Source organism: Vicugna pacos, chromosome 11 (assembly GCF_048564905.1).
Source record: "Vicugna pacos chromosome 11, VicPac4, whole genome shotgun sequence".
NCBI lineage: Eukaryota > Metazoa > Chordata > Mammalia > Artiodactyla > Camelidae > Vicugna > Vicugna pacos.
Genome location: NC_132997.1, coordinates 31,247,036 through 31,261,841, shown reverse-complemented (window position 1 = coordinate 31,261,841; position 14,806 = coordinate 31,247,036). Strand labels below are relative to the sequence as shown.

The 14,806-nt window shown below is 40.2% G+C and overlaps 1 protein-coding gene across 1 annotated transcript in view; it reads right to left on the bottom strand.

The window, feature by feature from the left end:
* The window catches only part of RYR2 (ryanodine receptor 2), a 539,007-nt gene that overhangs the window by 308,996 nt on the left and 215,205 nt on the right, over positions 1-14,806 (bottom strand). Inside the window, exons 7-10 of the mRNA XM_072971049.1 lie at positions 12,077-12,155; positions 9,414-9,526; positions 1,359-1,458; positions 596-692 (exon numbers count right to left, since the gene is read on the bottom strand). Coding sequence (XP_072827150.1) covers positions 596-692; positions 1,359-1,458; positions 9,414-9,526; positions 12,077-12,155 — 389 coding nt within the window. The remainder of the gene's footprint in view (positions 1-595; positions 693-1,358; positions 1,459-9,413; positions 9,527-12,076; positions 12,156-14,806) is intronic.

Sequence of the window (14,806 nt, the reverse complement as noted above, 5' to 3'; positions counted from 1 at the left end):
AGGCAGAGTGGGACAACAGAATCACCTCAGTATCTTTGTGGTTTTGTGTTATTTGCGCACCTTCCCCCGTGGTCCATACCCCTGCAGTCTTGGTCCCATGCCAAACAATATTAACATGAGAGAGGAATTAAAATCACATAAGCTACCAGGGAAAGTGGTCAGTTTTATTGTCTATGTCAGTAAATAGAAGGTAACAGAAAAGGACCTGAACCTTTGGGCCATTTGAGAACTCTGACTTTGAAACTGAATATGAGACTGGACATTCCAGAAAGAAGATTAATTGAAACTAATGAACATTTAATGAAGTTTTAAGTATCTGAATGTTTCACTCCTCCCACTCAGCTTACTCCATTCAATGCTTCTTACCATGTTTTAATTGGACAAAAATTTTCAGCAACTTTATTGACAGGGAATCAAAACATAACATGAGTGAAAACTTCAGAGGAGGCCAGCAAATGGATCACTTCAGTGGACAGATAATGTTAGTGGCCCACTTTCTATTATGCAAATGGCCTGACGAGACACATCCTGAACTTAAGAAACTGTGTCAAGGCAAGAAGGTGCAAGGCTCCAGGCTCTGGGCTCAGGTACCAACCTCCGCTGCTCTTCACCGTGTTCTCCTGAGGGGACCGTGAGGCACTCGTCCATGTGTCCATGAAGCAACCTGAGGACGTCACCGCCGATGAGATACCCTGGAAGGATCGAAACCAGTCACATCTGAACAGTCGTGGTCAGACGCTGACAGCTGGACAGGTCACCTGGCCCAACCTTCTATTTTCATAGACAAAGATCCAGAAGCCTAGTGAGGCTTAGGTAACTGGGCAAAATCGCAGACACAGGTGCTGCCACCTGCCTGCTGTCTCTGAGTCCCGGGCTCCCAAGTCTAGAATCCATGACTGTAGCCTTAAAAGACCCTCCACTGAACAGACAAGCGTGGATAGGCTCAAGTCTGGACTAAGTGAGAACAGTCAGAACAGAGACATTTCCCAGGAAACTCTGAAGCGCAGGCACTACTGTGCTCCAGGTGTACGTCCCACGCCCCGGAGGATGAGACATCTTGACATTAGCCTGACTGAGCAATACCCTGAGGCCAGAACACTGGAGAAAATAACCCCTAGAAACCTCGCATGTAAAACACACACAAATAAACTAAAGTGTAAAAATAAGGAAGGATAGATCTTAACACAAACTTCACTTTTAAGTAATAATTTACATGAGAGTCTTGAACGTCACGCATCTGCGTTACAGGCTACTTTGACACAAAGACCTCTAATGCATTTGCTCACTATCATGATTCCAAGGATGACTGTCAACTCTGCATCAAGGGAGCAGCCTCCTCACTGCCGTGGTGTCTTTACCTTGGGCTGCTTCGCTTCCTGAGCTGATGGGGGCCACGCTCCAGAGGGTCTGCTGGAAGGCGGCGTCCACGTGCAAGCTGCCATTGCCGTAGGACAAGTGCTGTGTTAGAGGCAAAATGAGGCATCACTTCAGGCTCAGGGCGACTCTTCATACGTAAGTGAACATCGCAGATTTGGAAACATCCATAGACAACATCTATCTCAATCCTGTCCCTCAAAAATTAAGAGACTGGTCAAAAAAATAAGAGTTTATATTTGACGTTACGTATTTTTCAGCTTCATTCTAAGAGTTACTACTTAAGCCACTAATAGAAAACACACAAATGAATCACCTCACACCAGTCAGAATGACCATGATTAAAAAGTCCACAAAGGAGAAATGCTGAAGAGAGTATGGAGAAAAGGGAACCCCCTTACGCTGTTGGTGTGAATGCAGTTTGGTGCAGCCACTGTGGAAAGCAGAATGGAGATTCCTCAAAAGACTAAAAATAGATTTACTGTATGATCCAGCAATCCCACTCTTGGGCATATATCCAGAAGGAACCCTACTTCAAAATGACACCTGCACCCCAATGTTCATAGCAGCACTATTTACAATAGCCAAGACATGGAAACAACCTAAATGTCCACTGGCAGATGACTGGATAAGGAAGTTGTGGTATATTTATACAATGGAATCCTACTCAGCAATAAAAAAAGAATAAAATAATGTCATTTGCAGTAACACGGGTGAACCTGGAAACTGTCATACTAAGTGAAGTAAGCCAGACAAAGAAAGCAAAATACTGTATCACTTTTACGTGGAATCCAGAAAAAGTGATACAAATGAACTTATGTACAAAACAGAAATAGACTCACAGACATAGAGAACGAACTTATGGTTCCCAAAGGGGAAAGGTGGGGAGGGATAAATCAGGAGTTCAGGATTTGTAGATACACACTACTATATATAAGATAGATAAACAGCAAGGTCCTACTATACAGCCCAGGGAACTACATTCAATATCTCATAATAACCTATAATGAAAAAGAATATGAAAAATAATACATATTTATAATTGAATCACTATGCCGTATGACACTGTAAATCAACTATACTTCAAGTAAAAAAGAAAACGCATAAATGAATGTGCTATCATAAATTTGTTAAAACAGACTTTTGCTTTAGAGGCTTTAGTTTTCTACATATCACAGTGTGACAGTGTTTTGACAACGAAATAGGTAAAATTTACTGGACTGATGTCTTAGTTTTATAGGGTCCTTTGGGAACTTTTATCTACAATTTGATGCAACAGCCATTAGATGGCAATATTGCCTAATAGGTATCAAAACTGAGGCCAATAAATTTCCTTCAAAATTCAGATGTTGCCAATATCAGATGTTCCTTCTTAAAAACAAATGTATTAAAAAAATATCATATTTTGTATCTTTGAGAGCCATAATACATGAGTTCTGAAATGATAAGTAAAGAAAAACAAAATGATGAGTAACACCAAATGCCGTGCTTATTTTACTGTTACCTGGCCGCTGCTAGAGTTTCAAACACTCCTAGCACAACCACCTGTTTCCTTGGAGTCACCTCATAAACATCACCAACACCCTATAATGTTCCTGCAACACTTTCCAATGCCGATGGCTGCCTAAGCTCTTAAAGACTTTAACTGCGCCAGAACTTTCCCAGAAATCCGACTTCCTAGTTAGGTAAAGGGCAGTCACAGCATGGAGACTCATCCTGGTGCCCGTCACAGGCCTTTCAATTTCAAAGGTCTCTTCTGTCTAAATCTGTTAATCTCAAGTCACCAGCAAATACGGAGGATTCATTTTCTTTCTCTTAAAAACTAGCCCAAGAAGTTTCTGACAGTTGATATACATACCATTATCTTATCAACAATTTTTCCAATCAATAAGATGGAAAGTTTGCCAGTGGATGCAAGAGATTTAGCAAAAACCTGCTCTTCCCCCTCCTCCTCTCAACCACTCAACCAGCTCTCCGCCTCTTCACAACCTCTTCACCTCAGCCTGTCAATCCTGTGCAAATCCCGGCTGAGATGCCTTTATTGAATTAATTTCTTCCCAGTATGCTATAACTCTTTAACTATTTACAAATAAATCATATGCCATCTGCTTCCACAAGTAAGAAAACACATTCTCCTTCATGGCCCTCATTACACAATGTGACTGCTGAGTGTCTTTTTCTTGCTGCCTCTTGTAAGTTACCTGACACAGGCTCACAACTGAACTCCCAGCACCAAGCAGGGTACTCAATAAACAAGGATGTGGAGGAGTCAACCAAACCTTTAAAGTTAAAGGAGCATAAGCTTTAAAAATATATTTTAAGTTGTTCCATAAATATTCCTATTTCAATGACCTAGCACAAGCGCACACACACACACACAAACCTGTAAAACCATATGGATTTCACCAAACCATCAGAAGATGATTCAAAATACCAGCGCTTGTATTTTTGCTACTGAATTCAAGTGAAAGCTCATGCCATGTTATGATACACAGAGATTTGTTAATTCATCCTGGTTCCCTGAATATACTATGTGTAAAGCACGTGCTGAATATTAACAGAGCACAATCCCCATCCCGAGGGGGCTTGTTACCGAGAAAGGTAAAATACATCCACAAAATGCAGGGAGTCAGTATTTTGGAAATGCCAGCTGAACTGTAAGAGACTGGGAGGAGAGATCACTTCAGCCAGCCTAACTGGAACAGCGTTCACTGTTCTGGGCCGTGAGGACAGGTGGTAGTTCCCCAGCAGATGTGGGATTCCCATGGGGTGAGGCATTCGAGGAGCCAGTAGGACCGTTTGGCCTGGGCCTCACAGTTACATACTCAGAGATGCTGTCTCCAAGTAAGTCTGTATGTACATGGATCTGAGGTTAACAATATTAATGATGTTAAGGGGCTAAGTGTAAGTATTTAAGACATATCAAAACTTTTAGAAACTAGTTTGGAGATTTTCATTTTTAATATCCCAGAAACCTCATAACTGGAAGTGGCCTGGGCCTCCCTGGCCCTCTAAGAGGGACTGGTACCCAAAGGGGCAGAGATATGGGAACATCAAGTACAGCAGAGAGTTTCCTCTTTGAGGCTTATAGCATAAACTCAGAAAGAGAGTGAGAGACAGGCCCTCAGACAAGACAGGTGTCAGACCAAGGACTTCAGGCAATAAGGAGCTACTGCAGTGAGAACATAACAGGAGGAGGAGGAGGATTAAAATGCAACTTTCAAATCATATCTAAGCTTAAAGACAAATAAACATGGAACTGTAAAAGTAGGAAAATTTCAGTCTGTTGGAGAAAGTAAAAAAAAAAAAAAAAAAAACCAGTCCTTGAGATAGTATTACACCATTTGAAGTTATCTATACCCTGTTCACTCTTCTCAAGAAAACATTCTCTGGGCATAACTATTTTGGATACTTCGGATTGCAGTAACGGTTTCCATTACTGAGACTAAGATGAGCTGTCCTGAAAGCAGAAACAGATGTTGTCAGAGGCTGAAAGCAAAGCTGGCCTTAGGCTGAAATACGCAGCTCTAGAATTTACACACTAACAGGGCGGCAAGGACCCTTCAGGAGCGGCGCAGGGGCTCTGGGTGCTGAACTGCTCCATCCACCACCTTGATTCTCATTAGAGACACACAAGTTCTCAGGGACACAGGAATCATCTGAGGATCATGTCAAAAAAAGGCAAAATCAAATTCAGGAGGTGCAAGGGGGTCCAACCAAGGCCATTGGTCCAAGAACCTTGTTTTGGGTAACAAGATTTTATACGATAGAAACACAAAATCTCAGGAAGGAAGAAGGTATTATAAATCACCTCCCAGTAGTTCTCAGCCTGGACTCCACTTTGATATTCTTAATGTCCTTTGTAATACAATGTATGTATTTTACGAACTTTAAAAGATTATGATGACAAGCCATCAATAAGCTTTATCAGACTGCCAAAAAGGCCCAAGGTAAAAAAACATTTAAGTCCTTATCTGATGCATTTATTCACTCATTTATTTCTCTCTTTTTAAATGATGTGTACTTGGGCCCTGGTGATGCAACACTCTGGAAAAATGACCATCCAGTGACAGGGAACATAAGTAAACAGGACACATCACCCTCAGGCTTCATTTTTTTATTCTAAGAAAAAACGAGGGACATAGAATAGATGCTTTTTCCAAATGTAATAGTCTACAGTTCCATCACCTGAGCCACAGAGAAAAAAATTAAAAGGCTCAAGGTAAATAAATCAAAAATAAATTGGTTAATAACGATAAACAGCCTGATGATATTTATGACAGCTGTCTTTAGCTATCAATATTTTTATGCAACTTCAGCAATTCAGCAACTTACTATGCAGTCAAAATACCTAGCATTTCTTATCAGAAAATCAGAGGTGGGTACGAGGGCAAATTTTTATGAGACCAAGAATAGCTTTCTTTTAAGCACTTTCCATCACTTTTTAGGTTGTGAGGTTCTGCTCTCCCTAATTTACTTTTAGACAGTTGTTTGGTAGTATTTCCATGGATTTTAAAAAATCTGTTTCCATAGGTGACCTAATCAGGAGAAAATTATTCAAAAATCAATGTTTCAAATGGGAGCAATCCAATCCACAGATTGAAAATTCCTGTGCATACTTGGGTGATTTTATATCTTTCTAACACAAATAAAAATTGTTTTGCATGCTTTACCTTATTTTGTTTAGTTTGAAATAGATTCACAGTAATACCTACTTAGCCATATTCCCTCTATTTTAAATTGTGTATTTCTCTTACATTTAAACTACTTTGCTAAAGCCTTCTTTGAAAGAAAAAAAAATTAGGTCATTCCAATGGGGCAAAATACTTTTTTTTTCTCTTGGATATTCCTGAAAAGAGGATTAAGATATCACATCATATTAGAATATGAAACAGCAAGATGAGAAAAGACATTATCTGGATAAGTGTTTTACAACCTTTTCTGGAGATAAGACCCTTTATTCCTGGGAAATTGTGTACCGAGGTTCAACACGTAAAGCAGAGGAGGGCGGACCACCCTTGGTGGAGCCCAGGCTTCCGGTGACAAACACAGCGCCCTCCTCCATCCACGAGACACCCCCGCAGAGGAGAGGGGTAAAAACATCGGTCCTTTAGACCAGCTTTAATCAGTTTAGCATCCAAACAGTTGTAAGCTTTATTGGAGCAGCAAAGGCACAATTAGATAGTCTAACCTTAACTTAACTATCATTGTTAGTGAAGGAAAATTAGACTAAAGACCAACAGACACTAATGACTGAAAAGATATAAAATCAATGGCTGGAAAGGTTTATTTTTAGTAGTTAATTTTAACTGAATTGTTTTCAGCCAAATTTCTTACTTCTTTTGAACCATATCAGTATCTTCTCAGAATATGAATCTTGCTTTCACGTGATAGGCCTTTATTTAAAATCAGCGATAACAGTCTCTTTACTACTCCTTCCTAACTTTCTCTTCTTCTATTTAAATAATAGCAGTTCCTTGGACTATTCTTACTAGGCACAAATCTCCCGGGTAAATATCAGTAGCAACCTACTAAGTAAATTTTACATGTGCCATTCATAGAGCCAAGAGACTTGTGTGGACTAAGTCTTCAGTCCTCTTAACATCCCTGTGAATGGCTATTACCCTCACACCACGGCGGAGAAGCTGCGAGTCTCAGAAGCTACGTGACTGGCCCAGACTCACACTTAGCAGACTCTATACTAATGAACAAATGTGTACTTACAGACACAATCCACTCTTGGTTATTCAGGTTCAGTATGTGGATTATTCCAGCATCTTTTACTGCCTCACTTTCTGCTCTTTTCACTTGCTCCAGACCCTGCTCACTAAGAACTGGCTAGGCCCTGGAATCCATGAACATGATGCTAATCAACCAGAGAAGAAATGGGAGGTGATAATTAACCCTCTCTACACCCACAGGAACATCCTTCAGCATCTCTAACCTACCTGCTAACACTTGGTTACTGTCTTAGGATATTCTCACATGTGTCTGGTTTGTTTTTTCCACTAATTTCTTGAGGACAGAAATCATGGATAATGTGTCCTTTGTCTTTCCTGTGGTTTCTACTATATGCTAGGTCCATACAGATGAACCCTAAAATCACTGATTTCATTACCAAATGGAAGTGATATTTTAACAGTCTGGTTGGCCAACCGTCTGTAGCTCTATACAGAGGGTTATCGGAAAAGGAGCTTCAATGAACTGACTAAGTTGTTAGCTTGAAGATTATATGAGAATGCAATTAATCAGGCGGCCTGTTTATTTCCGAAGGTAACAGAAGGTGATCCCCATGCATCACAATTACTCCCATGATTGGTTTAGTGCTCTTTAATCCAAAGCATATTCAAATCCATCATCTTGCTGCTTCATGACAGTAACCTTGGTGCTGAGAATGATTATCACCATTTTGCAAGGGAGGAAGCCAGAATTCAGGAATTAGGTGACTCTCAGGAACTTACTAGTAGAATTGATGCTACAAGCCCTGGCTTCTGTGAGATTCTGAATTTTCTACTCCTTTGGTGCATAATGATGCCATCCTGTCAAATAAACTGCTGTATAGTGGAAAGAATACGTTGTACAGCAAAAACACACATAGTTATGCCAAAATCAAAATAAGATATGCTTAGAACTTACATACTGAGAAGCATGTATGAATTATTTTTATTGCTGCTATTGGTTTCCAAGCAAAACTACAACTCAAAATGTGTATCTCCTAATCAAAATACATCATCTTCACATACACAGCACAGCATACAGCAAGGGCTTAATAATGCTTATCTGACCAGCTGACTCACTGTCATTGTCCTAGAAATGTGCATGGTGCCTGTTTCCACCTACACGAGTTGAGACAGAAAGGGAAAGAGGCTCCTCGCCTCCCTCCAGCTCTGCAGCATCAGATGCTCCATGTGATTTAACAGTGCCTGTCAGTTACACCAGGGCACTGTTTCGCCATTTCCCAGCCTTCATCATTACCTCTTACCTCAAAGCAAGTAAAACAACTCCCTTCTTCCTAGAAATGTTTCAAAATTGGAACTATATGTGTTGATAAGCAAAAATTGACTTGAAACATCCCTAGATCCACCCTATTTCCACGTTCACAGAGCAAAGGGGTACCAACTACTTACTTAATTCTAAATCAATTACACACAAATAATATTTTGACTTATGACAGTGGGAATACACTTTCTATAAACTAGGATGAACTTAACTGCGACAATGCTCTATTTCTGATTTTTGTTTCAATCATCATGCACTATGATGTCTGGGATTTTTTTAATGTGGATATCCATGTAAAGTTTATAATACCTCATTTTATATTTGTTTAATTACTTTCTCAACCTTAAAACAGAAAGAATATTTTGCACAGGCATCCTTCAGACTTCTATTGATTTCAATCTTCCATGAACTTCTGCATATGATTATTTAGCAAAACTACAACTTACTAAGTTAAATTAAATAGATACTGGCCTCACCACAAAAATAAAAAATACTTTCAGTGCTTAAACATAAACTTCTTTTTTCAATCTCCCATTTCTAGTCACTTCCCTTTGACGTAATGCAATGTCAGTGAGAGAACTAAACTATTTTTTATTTTGTTCATTTCTCCTTTTCTAGCATGGCAAGTGTTTCTCCTATAAGTTGCTTTCATAAATGTCAAAATAGCTAATCACAGCCTCATTAATATAGCCTTCTCATTGGGTGCAAAATGAAGTTCATGGAATTTCAAATCCCTGACTAGACTGCATTTACATGCTGTTAATAAAGCAGTCCAAGAACAGGCTCCATCAATGTCACAAACATACATATCAAGACAGGCACAAGGGAAGCCTGTCTAAGTAATCCTGGTAAGCCACACTTCCACACATGTCACATTACTCCTCTACTAAGGGAGCTATTTATAACTCATCACAGAGACATACAGGCTCGTTTCTAAGCAATTCTCCCAGATAATCTGCAATCTCAGCTTTGAAGAGATCATTTTATTGGCCTGTCTTTTATCACATCAGCAAGTACACAATCCTGCTTCCCACACTTACCAAGTACCTTTCAGAGGACACACTAACTAAGATGAGGTCATCTCCGACTCGTACTTTCTCTCCTTCTGAGCGCTGCTTGGAGGCAGGATGTATAGTCCACCAACAGGCCTCACCTGCACAATGATTGAAAAGTGAAACGCAGAAACGCCTTAGTTTAAATTTACTTTCCTTGCCAGCGACGCCAAAATAAAAGAGGGAAATGAAATAAGCCTTCAAAATCAGTCTCCTTAAAATGAAACTGCCCTATTCACACAACTTTTAGAAATCTGAAATGTAATGCAAATTCATTTCTTAGACTCTGAAAACTGAAAGAATGAGGCCAAATTAGCTTAGGATAAGACATACCAGAATGCAAAGATTGTTCTTACAGAAACTGGTTGTGACATCTGGGGAGGTTCGGTGTCTTTTCCCCCCAACTAAGAATTGCTTTAAAAAGATACTCCTTAATGCTATCATAAGGCCATGCTGATCTGACTTCAGGCCTATGTAATCACAGGCTATTACACTGCTCACACTGCTATCTCTAATAACATCTAGTTTTTTGCTACTTGATTTTCAGGACTTGGGAGTCTGTGATACGACAATCATGTTATAACAATTTAAAAAACAATTAAAACAATTTGGGGGGATGCTGATTCAAACTGGGTACGAGTATTGTCACCTAAGTTTTACTGTCCTATGCCTTGTTTTTATCATGTTGTTTTACAACGGGGTAGTTTCTATCACTCAAAGGGTAAAATATCAGAGAATCCTGCAACAGAAGGGTACATTATAAAGATGTCTGGGTACACATTAAATCAAATAATTACTTCTAGAACAAGTCAAGCACAGCTTCATGAACCACATGTCCATTCTTCACACTTCAGTCCCATTACCTAGCATACAAACTTAGGCATACAATTCTTCAACCTCTTCACAGTTCCTTTTAAAACCGAAATGTAAGTTCTATCCAAAAATGAGAATCATTTCAGTGATATCCTAATAATTATCTAATAATTATCATTCTCTCCCTGTGCTCAGCTTTATGATTTTTTGGTAACGCTTATGTTTTGTTTCTTTCCTAGTTCCCCAATGCCAGAATGTAAGTTCCATGATAGCAGGGCCTTTGAATGGGGTTTCCTCAGCTCGGACAAGCACTTTGCAGGCACCCAGTAACAACCCATTGTGCATAAGTGAGTAAGTGAATCAACAAATAACATTTCTTAAGCTACATAAAGTCCATGTGTGATCGGTGCTCTGAGCTGCTTTTCTTAACACCAGAGTCCTACCTCACTATCATCCTGCAGAATTCCTTATTTCCATCATTGAACCACACTTTTAAGAGTTGCAGGGAGTTTTTCATGCATTCACTCAAACATTTATAAGACACTATTTGCCACTCATTGCTTTAGTAGCTGGGGACACATCCACAAACAGGGAAGGAAGGGGTATCTGCCTTGTGAGTTTCATTCTGATCAAGGCAGGCAGATAACACATGATAAATATAGCACATAATTCAGTAATTCAGAAGAAGCAGAGAGCTATGGGGAAAAGGGCTCAGGCTACAGGGAGAGGGATGACCCTGTTTTGTGGGTTTTACTGTTATGCAGTCATCTCAGTGTACGAAAACAAGTTATATAGATTATGACTGAGAGAGAACTGAAGAGTCTTTCACATAACTGTGTGCTGACGTAAATTAATTACAATGAGAAAACTAAAACAATTAGCCAAAATATAAAGAAATAACTGAGCCTACATAAAAATGAAATAAAAACCAGAAGAATACATTTATCTTTTTGGTGTCTGGTATTCTTGGGATTTCTTGTACTAGGTGATGTGTTAGTCTACTAGAAAGTTAATTAAGTTGGAAACAGCTTTATTTTTAATCCATTTTATCTGTGAAAATTTTAGAGTACAGGAAAGCATTTTAAGAAGGAGGGTGGTGAGAACCTGATCCACCCATGAAAGGAACAGCTGAACAAGAGTTGGCCTGTTTCCTCCCATTCGTTTTTCTACTTGGTCTTTTACTTACTTTTAATTCCACAGTCAGGCATGCTCATTGTAAAAGATAGAACAGTCAAACTGTACAGAGCTGTATAAAGTGTAAAGTCTTCTGAGCACTGAGAACAAAGACATAAGTAAAGCCTATATCCTCCTATTTTGATTCTCCAAAAGGATAGATGTGTTAATACATATTTTTTGTTTCAAAAGTATGTAAATACCTAGCTATGTGGCCCGATGACCTGTGGACAGGGAACTGAAGGAGACATTTTCTACCTCTTTGTTTGAATGTTGACATTGACTGTGTTACACTGTCAATCTTTTTAAGATGAAAGATAAAGGATACAAGAAACATGCAGTAATACTTCGCAAACCCATCAGTGCACATTAATACAGTTAACAGACAGCAGTGTGTCTAAGCACTGCTTTTCTACCCAACTCCGTCAAAAGGATGAGGTTTGGCATCTAGTTTGAGTATCCAGCTACATGGAATGACCAATAAGAGCACCATGTAGACTCCCCCTTCTCCTAAACACTTCTCTGAGGAAGTCATCTGCTTTTTCCTGAATCCATCCCCAAGACTGTTCACCTTCTGTATCTCCCACGTGCCTCCTGACTGCTCCCAACCCAGTTCCGGCCACGCTCTCTCTGAACACAGCATCGTCGCAGACCAAGACACCCACCTGTTGTGTCCTCTTGCAAGCCAACATCAAAGGCCAGCTTGTCAGTTGAAGACCGGGAGGTGGACAGGCAACACAGGTACTGAAAGACAGAGAATCCGCTGATGTCACTAAGTGTCCAGTCCTCTCCACGTCTAATTCTGTGCACTTACACAGCATTCATGGGGAGCAACGTTCTGGAGTGTGATTGTTCCCCTGGGAAAAGACTCAGAAGTGTGTTCTGTCAGTAAAAGACAGGTAACTGGGGATGTGCCTGCACATCTCTTGCTTCATGTGACATTCATGGTCACAAGCAAAAGGGCAACCTGGTTCAACAGTTAGAAATCCTTCTTCCAAACAGGAATTTCAAAACTGGGCACTTTCATCTTCTAGTTTTGTTTTCATTTTTGGAATCTTAATTCTTTGAAATTCATCAGAATTGATCTGGGTGTGCAGCCTGCCCCCTCACTGCAGTGAGGCTCTGTCATGTGGACACCTATGTGTGTTTCCCTAGGAGCAGTGGAACTCTCACAACACCCTCATCTCCTGACTTCCTTTCCCCTCTCTTAAGTTTTTCCTAACTTTGTATGCTTGGACATAAAGTTTAGGATAATTTTTCAGGCCAACTCCTCCATCCCCCACCCCAACCTCAAAACCCTCCTGAAGTGTTACAAGGATGAGAACACAAAGATGAATGTGGCACAAGCTCAAGACACACTGCCACCTACACTAACCAAGGGCACTCCCCAAAAGAACAGGCATCCTACAAAGTGGGCTCAGACACGCCTGGACTCAGCAAGCCCAGACCTCCCAGAATCACGGGCAAGGGACACAAAGCCTAGAAAAGCCCTACCACGGAGTGGGGTCCATCCCACTCAGAGGGTGTAAGGAGGCAGGTGATAAACTGATCGGGGACAGATGTGCCAGCAAGTGAGGCTGAAGTGTGTGCCGTGGTTGAGGCGGGAAGCCCCATAAAAAAACCAGCAGGGCCCCCAAGCAGGGCCACTACTCTCGTGTCAGCACCATTTGGTTCCCTGGCCCAGACGGCTCTATCTCACTTTTTGCCTCTGAAACAGCTTACTTACCCCTAAAATTCTATTGGTTCCCTGAGTTCACTTCTGATTGTTTATTTCCTTCACTCCTGATTGGTTATTTCTCTCACTCCTGATTGGTCCATTCCTCTCACTCCTGATTGGTCTATTTCTACAAAGCTTGTTCCTGGTTGGTCAACTTCTGTTATATATTATTTGCATATAATGTTGCAAAGTGTAAAACTGGTAGCCTATAAAGGCCTGTGTAAACCTACAGACGGGGTCCAGAGCTTGGAGTGTTAACTCTTCTGGGCCCGCTGGCGTAATAAAAGTGAGTTCTCCAACTCTCTGAGTGCTGCTTGGTCTCTTGCCCAGATCCAGGCTGCTGTCACAACTAAGCTGTAACACCGAGCTGTAACACATTTTTCCACAACAAAATCACTTGACCTGGAGACTCTGACTGTCTCTTGACTGCAAACCACTGACTCCCGAGGTTATAGAGAAGATGCTTCAAGAGTCCCCAAACATGTTCCAAGCCAGTGTAGGAGTGTGAGTCTGACCTCAAGACAGGCATCCACGGTGGTCCCTGAGGTTTTGACTTTAGATCTAAGCATATTAAATATCTGCCCTTGAGAAAAAGTATCGATTTTAGACTGCTGACACCCAGGCCAAAACATAAAGTAGTCCCTATGAAAGTCTTCTGCAATATTTCCCAATATATTCCAGTAGGAGACACTGTATCTACTAATGTGCATTCTCTCCTCTAATGTTCACAGCAACTGTGAAGTAGGTACTATAATTATCCCACTAAATGTTAATTTAATCCTATAAAGGGCAAAGACATGTTCTTCTTTACTACTATAACTAGCACTAGAAAAGTACCTGACACACAGGAGGTTTTAAATAATACATGTTGAATGGATGAATACAATTTTCAGATACAATTATAGGCTTAAAGCAAGGTTGTCAAGGCTGTACAGCATACAGGAAAGCGAGCCTGGACCCAGACCTACTGACCAAGTCCAGCCTCTCGCCCATCTGCTATGTACAGAGAGTAGTTTTCTGAACACTCTCACGTTTATTACTTCACGTGCTTTGATTGCTACTGACAGTAGAATTCTTTCCATGAAGTTTTAATGTGTGATTGCTATATAGAAAAGATTACTGTATACATTTGTCTTGTATCCAGCCACTTAAAGTGTTGTCCTCTATTTTATTTCACAGAGTGCTATGTCAGCCAAGATTTCCAGAACAATGTCAGACAGCATATTCTTGGAGGGTTTTTGTTTGTTTTAGTTTTGTCAAGAATGGCTTCAGTGTTTGACAATTAAGTATGAGGTTGGCTGTGGGTCTGACATAGGTATTTTCTTTACCATTGAAGAAATACTCATAAGTGCTTAGTTTTAATTAGGAATTGGTGTTGTTTTATTAAAAACCTGTTTCAGCGCCTATTAAGATGATCACAATTTTTCATATTTTTCTCATTTGACCTATTAATGTGATGAAGCACACTAATAAAAATGGTATTATCATTAAGTTCATATTTATACTTTACCTACACTTCTCTTCCTATACTTTTCGATTCTATTAACCAGGCTTTTCACATCAATATTCAGGATGAAGACTGATGATTTTTTCCTGTGTTTTTTGGGGGGTATTGGTATTGAGCCTATGCTTAGGTTTTTGCTCTGGAACAATTTACAAATTTTGGGAATTACCTCCT